An 8,009-nucleotide genomic window follows, 5' to 3' on the forward strand; every position below is an offset into this window, starting at 1 on the left:
TTTTTTTTTTTTTTTTGAGGGTTGCTTTAAACTTCCACAAATATATCACAACATTTTTGTTTTCTTCAGACAGGTGATTTGGCTTCTGCACAGTTAGGAGGAGCACCAAACCGATGGGAGGTTTTGTCAGCCACACCTACAACTATAAAAGATGAAGCTGGTAATCTAGTACAGATTCCAAGTTCTGCTACTTCAAGTGGGCAGTATGTTCTTCCCCTTCAGAATTTGCAGAATCAACAAATATTTTCAGTTGCACCAGGATCAGATTCTTCAAATGGTACAGTGTCCAATGTTCAATATCAAGTAATACCACAGATTCAGTCAACAGATGGTCAGCAGGTTCAGATTGGTTTCACAGGCTCTTCAGATAATGGGGGTATAAATCAAGAAAACAGTCAAATTCAGATCATTCCTGGCTCTAATCAAACATTACTTGCTTCTGGAACACCTCCTGCTAATATCCAGAATCTTATACCACCGACTGGTCAAGTCCAGGTTCAGGGAGTTGCAATTGGTGGTTCATCTTTTCCTGGCCAAACCCAAGTAGTTGCTAATGTGCCTCTTGGTCTGCCAGGAAATATTACCTTTGTACCAATCAATAGTGTCGATCTAGATTCTTTGGGACTTTCGGGCAGTTCTCAGACAATGACTGCAGGCATTAATGCCGATGGACATTTGATAAACACAGGACAAGCTATGGATAGTTCAGACAATTCAGAAAGGACTGGTGAGCGGGTTTCTCCTGATATTAATGAAACTAATACTGATACAGATTTATTTGTGCCAACATCATCTTCATCACAGTTGCCTGTTACAATAGATAGTACAGGTATATTACAACAAAATACAAATAGCTTGGCTACGTCTAGTGGGCAAGTTCATTCTTCAGATCTTCAGGGAAATTATATCCAATCGCCTGTTTCTGAAGAGACACAGGCTCAGAATATTCAGGTTTCTACAGCACAGCCTGTTGTACAACATCTACAACTTCAAGAGTCTCAGCAGCCAACCAGTCAAGCCCAAATTGTGCAAGGTATTACACCACAGACAATCCATGGTGTGCAAGCCAGTGGTCAGAATATATCACAACAGGCTTTGCAAAATCTTCAGTTGCAGCTGAATCCTGGAACCTTTTTAATTCAGGCACAGACAGTGACCCCTTCTGGACAAATAACTTGGCAAACATTTCAAGTGCAAGGGGTCCAGAACTTGCAGAATTTGCAAATACAGAATACTGCTGCCCAACAAATAACTTTGACGCCTGTTCAGACACTCACACTTGGTCAGATTGCAGCAGGTGGAGCCTTGACTTCAACGCCAGTTAGTCTAAGCACTGGTCAGTTGCCAAATCTACAGACAGTTACAGTAAACTCTATAGATTCTACTGGTATTCAGCTACATCCAGGAGAGAATGCTGACAGTCCTGCAGGTGAGTCTTAAGCTTAAGTTCAGTGATAATACATAGAGAAATTTTTTGTTTTAGGTGTTTATAGGCATCTAGCTCTTGTTAAAGGTGATGATCCACTTCCCTATATTTTCTATGAAAGACATAAAAATATCTTGCAAATTGTTCTTTTGATGTTAAGAATTTATTTTTCTACTGTACCAATTACATTTGTAGTTTTTCCTTAACAATTTTGTATTTGTTTTGATATCTGATAGGTATTGTTAAGCATATAAAATCATTGGCAGGTGGTAGGGTAGGGTGTCTTGGTTGGCCTTGATATAATGTGAATTAAACACTTTTTTTTGCATATTTTATATTTGGTTAGGGAATGAGGTTGGCATAGTGAAAACATGGTAGTGGGAGCAAAACTGCTTATGCTGCCTGAGCCATTAGCTAGGTGTGATTTGGGCGAAGTAATTTTTCTCTTATAAACTCAGTTTCCTGATTGTGTAAAGTGGAGATGTTAAGATTAGGTGGTTTTATCTAGGGTACCTTCCAGACCTGAACTTACTTGTGATTATGGACACTGAACTGTGCTAGATATAGTTACTAAGAGTATGGGTAGAAATTTCAGAAGTTACTCTTTGAATATTGTACAAAAATTAAATAATAAAGTTGAAAAGGATATAGTGTTGTTACACTACTAATGTTATTGTCTAGATAACGTTTTATGAATGTTTAGTTGTACACTAAATCCCGAATTTTATTACTTTAATTCTTCTTTGTATTTGGGTTTCTGTGGAGAAGGTACTGTTACAACCTTTTATTGGGTCAGTGATTGCAAACTCTTAAGGTGGGGCACTTAAATTGAACTTAACTGGAATAACCCCCATCATTCATTCAGAGTCTCCCTTTGTTGCCCCTAGTAGAGTATATGGTGTCATCGCTCACAGCAACCTCAGACTCCTAGGCTCAAGTGATTCTCTTGCCTCAGCCTTCCGAGTAGCCTGAGACTACAGGTCCCCTCTACAGCACGTGGCTATTTTTGGAGATGGGGTTCTCCCCTTTGCTCAGGCTGGTCTTGAATTCCTGGGCTCACCTTGTCCACCTGCCTGGGCCTCCCAGAGAGCTGGGATAACAGGCGTGAGCCACTGCGTTGCTTAAAGTCCCCATTATTGCTTAAAGATGACCTTTTTCCTTTTGAGAAATTTGTAATATATACTTACAAAATTGGAAATGTCTTGGAGCCTCAGATTTGTATTTGCAAATGCTTTAATCGCATTAGAATCTTCTGACGCCATGGTTTAAAACAGTAGTTCTTAAAGTGTGCTCTCTGGACCCCTAGGGATCACTGAGATCCTTCTTGTTGAACTACTTTTCATAATAATACTAAGAAGTTATTTACATTTTTCTTTGTATTGACACTTTCACTGATGGTGGGTAAAACTGCTGTGTTTCAGCCCCAATCAAGGGAGTAGTATCAGACTGTTAGTAGTGGCTGTATTCTTCATGACCATACACTTGAAGCTAAAGAAAATTCCAGTTTCACTCAAGAATGACCTCGATGAACCCCTAAAAATTGGTTATTTTTACTAAATCTGGACTGTCGAGTGCTTCCTATCTTTTAAAAAAATAATAGCTTTATTGGGGTGGTACCTGTAGCTCAGTGGGTAGGGCGCTGGCCACATACACCCAGGCTGGAGGGTTCGAATCCGGCCAGGGCCAGTTAAAACGACAACTGCAACAACAGCAACAAAAAATAGCCGAGGTTGTGGTGGGCACCTGTAGTGCCAGCTACTTGGGAGGCTGAGATGGGAATCGCTTGAGCCCAACCAAGAGTTTGAAGTTGCTGTGAACTGTGATGCCATGGCACTCTACCGAGGGTGACATAATGAGACTCTGTCTCAGAAAAAAAGAAAAATAATAGCTTTATTGGAATCTAATTCACATACTAAACAATTCACTCTTTGTATAGCTCAGTGGATTTTAATGTAGTCATAGACTTCAACAACCATCTTCAGTAATTTTAGAATATTTTGAACACACCCCCAGAAGAGACAGACCTCTGTCCATTAGCAGTCACTCCTCATTCCCTCCCATTTTCAGCCCAGGTTATTACTGTTCTACCCGCCTTTTCCCTTGGATTGGTATATTATTTTGTATCAGTGTAATTATACATGGCCTTTGGCATCTGGCTCCTTTCATTTAGCATGTTTTTAAGGTTCATCTGTGTTGTAAGATGTATTGGTACTCCATTCCTTTTTAGGGCTGAATGATAATCTGTTGTATGACTATACACATTTTATTTATCTGTTGATGGACATTTGGATTGTTTTTACTTTTTTTCCGCTTATTATGAATAATGCTGTGAACATTTGTGTAAGTAGTTTTTTGTTTGAACATATGTTTTTTGGGGGGTATATACCTATGAATGAATTATTGGGTTTTATGGTAACTCTGTTGAACTTCTTGAGGAATTGAGTTTTCTAAAAGAGACTATGCCATTTTACATTCTTACTAGCAACGTATTGAGGGTTCTAATTTTGCTGTAGCCCAAACATTTGTTTTTATTTATTTATTTTTTTTTTGAGACAGAGTCTAAGCAATGCAGTTAGTTTATGAGTTTAAGCTGTACTAGATTGTGTTTTCATAAAACTTTTTTTTATTTGAAAGAGTGACCCACAAAATATGGTTTTTGAGATTAATACATTTAAGTGAAAAATACTTTCTCAAAAAAATGAAGTGAGCATACCACTTAAAGGAAAAAGCCCTGCTACCAGTGATGAAGTTTGGGCTTTCCAATGAAAATTAGAAGTTTGGAAAACTTAAATCTACTCACATCAACTTGATAGATTTTTCTTTCTTAAATTTATTTTCACTTTTTAACTTTGACTTGCTGTTCTATGAAGCTTCTTAGTATTTATGTTTTTTTTCTTGAGATAAATAGGGTATTTTGGATAGTATAATGACATGTGCCAACACTTGGAAAATATGGTAGCTCAGTGAACCAGTAGTTCTCAGCTGATCAACTAATTATGCAACAAAATCATTCATGGGTAAAAGATCCATTCAAAGTCCAGAATAGGCCAGTAACAGAATAGAAAATTTACTGATGTTTCAGATTCCATATTTATACCGACCTTTAAGAAACTGACACTTGTCAGTTTTGGTATAGTAGCAAAGTAGAATACTCAAAGTTGACTGAAAGGCTATTAAATTATTCCTCTCTTTTTCAGCGTAGTTATTCTTCATAGGCTTCAGGCCAAACCGTGTAGTGCAAGAGATTGAATACCAAAGCTTATCTGAGATTCTAAATGTCTTTTAACCTAGATACTACAGAGATTTACAAAAATGCAGAACGTGGTTTCTCTTATACTTTTTTGTTTTGGAAATTTTTTTTTTTTTTTTTTTTGGGAGACAGTCTCACTTTATCGTTGTCAGTAAAATGCTATGGTGTTCATAGTTCAGAGCAACCTCAAACTCTTGGGCTCTGGTGATTCTCTTGCCTCAGTCAGCCTTCCAAGTAGCTGGGACTGCCACAATACCTGGCTATTTTTAGAGATAAGGTTTCTGTCTGGCTCAGGTTGGTCTTGAACCTGTGAGCTCAGGCAGTCTACCTGCTTTGGCTTCCTTGTGTTCAGCTTGGAAAATAGTTTTTTATAAAATGTAATTCATGTTAACATGTAATAGATTTTTTAGAATGAATTTTAAAATTTCAAATTTCTGTTGATATAAATATATCTTTTAGCTTCTAATACATAAATATCGAGAGATATACATGTATATCTTACATGAGCAAAAGTGTTTTTGTGGACCTTAGTAATATTTAAGAGTTAAGGCTCAGCGCCTGTGGCTCAAGTGACTAAGGCGCCAGCCACATACACCTAAGGTGGCGGGTTCGAATCCAGCCCGAACCCACCAAAACAACAATGGCAGCTGCAACCAAAAAATAGCTAGGCGTTGTGGCGGGTGCTTATGGTCCCAGCTACTTGGGAGGCTGAGGCAGGAGACTCGCTTGAGCCTGGGAGTTGGAGGTTACTATGAGCTGTGATGCCATGGCACTCTACCCAGGGGGATAGCTTGAGGCTCTGTCTCAAAAAAAAGTTTAAAAAGAGTTCAGAGGCTGGGCGTGGTGGCTAATGCCTGTTAATCCTTGTACTCTGGGGAGGCCAAGGTGGGCAGATCTCTTTAGCTCAGGAATTCAATCAAGACCAGCCTGAGCAAGAGTGAGACTCTATCTCCGCTAAAAATAGAAAAATTAGCCAGGCATCCCAGCTGAAGCCACTGGCCTGGTCCCAACTAGGTGCTCAACTACTTGTGAGGCTAAGGCAGCAGAATTGCCTGGAGTTGCTGTGAGTTAGGGTGATGCTACAGAACTCAACCTGGGGCAACAGAGTGAGATTCTGTCTCAAAAAAAAAAAAAGTTTGGTAACTACTGGTAAGGTGACTGGTTTTTGAAGACATAGTAGATAGTATGTTTCTATCCCTCCCCTTCCTCTATCTATGAGAAAGTCTCACTCTGTCACTTGGGGTGGAGTGCTGTGACATCATGTCATAACTCCAGTAAACTCAAACTCTTGGGCTCAGGTGATCCTTCTGCCTTAGCCTCTGGCGTAACAGAGACTGCAGATGAGTGCCACCATGCCTGCCTAATTTTCCTGTTTTTATTAAAGATGGAGTCTGATCTCAGACTCCTGAGATAAAGTAATCCACCTACCTTAGCCCCCTAGAATGTTAGAATTACAGGCATGAGCCACTGGGCTTGGCCTCAGCAGATTGTTTTTGCAAACCAGTTTTTAACATTTTATGCAAAGCCTAATGTTGCAATGTTCTATACATGTTAAGAAATAGCATCTCTAGAATATTTGTGCTTTTTGTGGATTTATGTTGGTCATGAAGTTAGGTTGGTCATGAAGTTAGAAGCACTAGATGCTTCTTCAATAAAGTAATTTATTGTTGAACGTTACCCAATAGAAACATTTATGAATAAATACGAATTTTTAAAGTGACAATATAGTTTATTGGGTGGTGGCCAGGAAGAGTAAAATAAAAACATTATAGAAGGCCATTAAATTTGAATTTTGACCCAGTTTTAAAGGAATGGGAAAAGAATTTGAAAAAGTAGAAATTAAAGCAAATGAAAATAAAAGTGCTAGATGGTACTAAGCATTATTTAGTAACAAAAATTAGAAAATTTTTACTTTGGAAATACTGAGTATTAGGAAAACTTTTGGTGCACTTTTTCATGGGCAAGTGTATTTCTATATACTGCATAAAAAGGGAGAAAAATTATTTTTTCTCAACAGAAAATAAGAATAAAGTTTTTTTGTATGGGGGGAGACAGAGTCTCGATCTGTTGCCTTGGCTGGAGTGCTGTGCTGTCAGCCTAGCTCACAGTAACTTCAACTCCTGGGCCTAAGTGATCCCCACATTCCCCTTGTAGCTAGGACTACCAGGCCCTGGCCATAATGTCAGGCAGTTTTTCTGTTTTTAGTAGAGACGCTTTTGCTCAGTTTGGTCTTTATCTCCTGATCTCAGGTGGTTCCCTTCCTCCCAGATTTGTCCGCTGCACCCAGCCTGGACAAAAACTTTTTATTAGGTATATTAGGTTGGTGGAAAAGTAATTTGGGGCTTTGGACCATGAATTTTAATTTTAAATAATTATAATGAGGCTCAGATACATCTTTATTAAACAAAGTAGGAATCATTACAATCAGCACATTCCCTGTAGCATAAAAATTCATGCATCGGGATTCAGTGAACTCTTAGAAAGCATTTTTTTTTGCATCCTGCTGGTTATGAAAGCATTTTCCCTCCAAACAGTTGTGGGGATTCTTGAAGAGGTGGTAGTCCATTGGCAAGAGGTCAGGTGAATTCGACAGATGAGGCAAACAAAACTTTGTAGCCTATTCATTCAAGTTTTCAAGTGTTGTGGAGAAGAATTGGGCCCTTTCTATTGACCAGTGCCAGCTGTAGGTGTTGTAGTTGTCCATGCATCTCGTGCGTTTGCTGAGCATTAATTATTCTTGGATGTAATGGTTTTGCTGGGATTCAGAAAGCTGTAGTGGATCACACTGTCAGACCACCAAACAGTGACTGTGGCCTTTTTTGGGTGCAAGTTTGGTTTTGGGAAGTGCTTTGGAAGTTCTTCTCAGTCTAACCGCTGAGCTGGTTATTGGTGGTTGTCATATGAAGTCTACTTTTCGTTGCAAATGGCAATCTGATCAAGAAGTGGTTTGTTGCGTAGAGTAAGAGATGTGACACTTGAAAACGATTGCTCTAATTTTCAATTTGTGAGATATCCACTTATTAAGCTTTTTCACCTTTTCAATTTGCTTCAAATGCCAAATGACTGTATAATGGTTGACATTGAGTTCTTTGGCAACTTTTGTGTAGTTGTCAGAGGATCGGCTTCAGTGATGATGCCTTAGTTGGTTGTCAACTTCTGATGGCCAGCCACTAAGCTCCTTATCTTTAAGGCTCTTTCTCGTCTCCTATGCAAACTCTTTGAACCACCACTGCACTATACATTTGTTAGCAATTCCTGGGCCAAATGTTATTGGTGTTGCTAGTTGTCTCTGCTGCTTTATAACCCATTTTGAATTTGAATAAGAAAATTGCT

General features: G+C 38.9%; 1 protein-coding gene across 1 annotated transcript in view; it reads left to right on the forward strand.

The window, feature by feature from the left end:
* Window positions 1-63: 63 nt before the first annotated feature.
* Window positions 64-8,009, forward strand: part of SP3 (Sp3 transcription factor) — a gene marked incomplete at its 5' end in the record, with an annotated part of 54,255 nt that continues 46,309 nt past the window's right edge. Inside the window, one exon of the mRNA XM_012806207.2 lies at window positions 64-1,429. Coding sequence (XP_012661661.2) covers window positions 64-1,429 — 1,366 coding nt within the window. The remainder of the gene's footprint in view (window positions 1,430-8,009) is intronic.

The sequence above is a fragment of the Otolemur garnettii genome, unplaced genomic scaffold (assembly GCF_000181295.1).
Source record: "Otolemur garnettii isolate 467f Iridium unplaced genomic scaffold, OtoGar3 scaffold00048, whole genome shotgun sequence".
NCBI classification, from domain to species: Eukaryota; Metazoa; Chordata; class Mammalia; order Primates; family Galagidae; genus Otolemur; species Otolemur garnettii.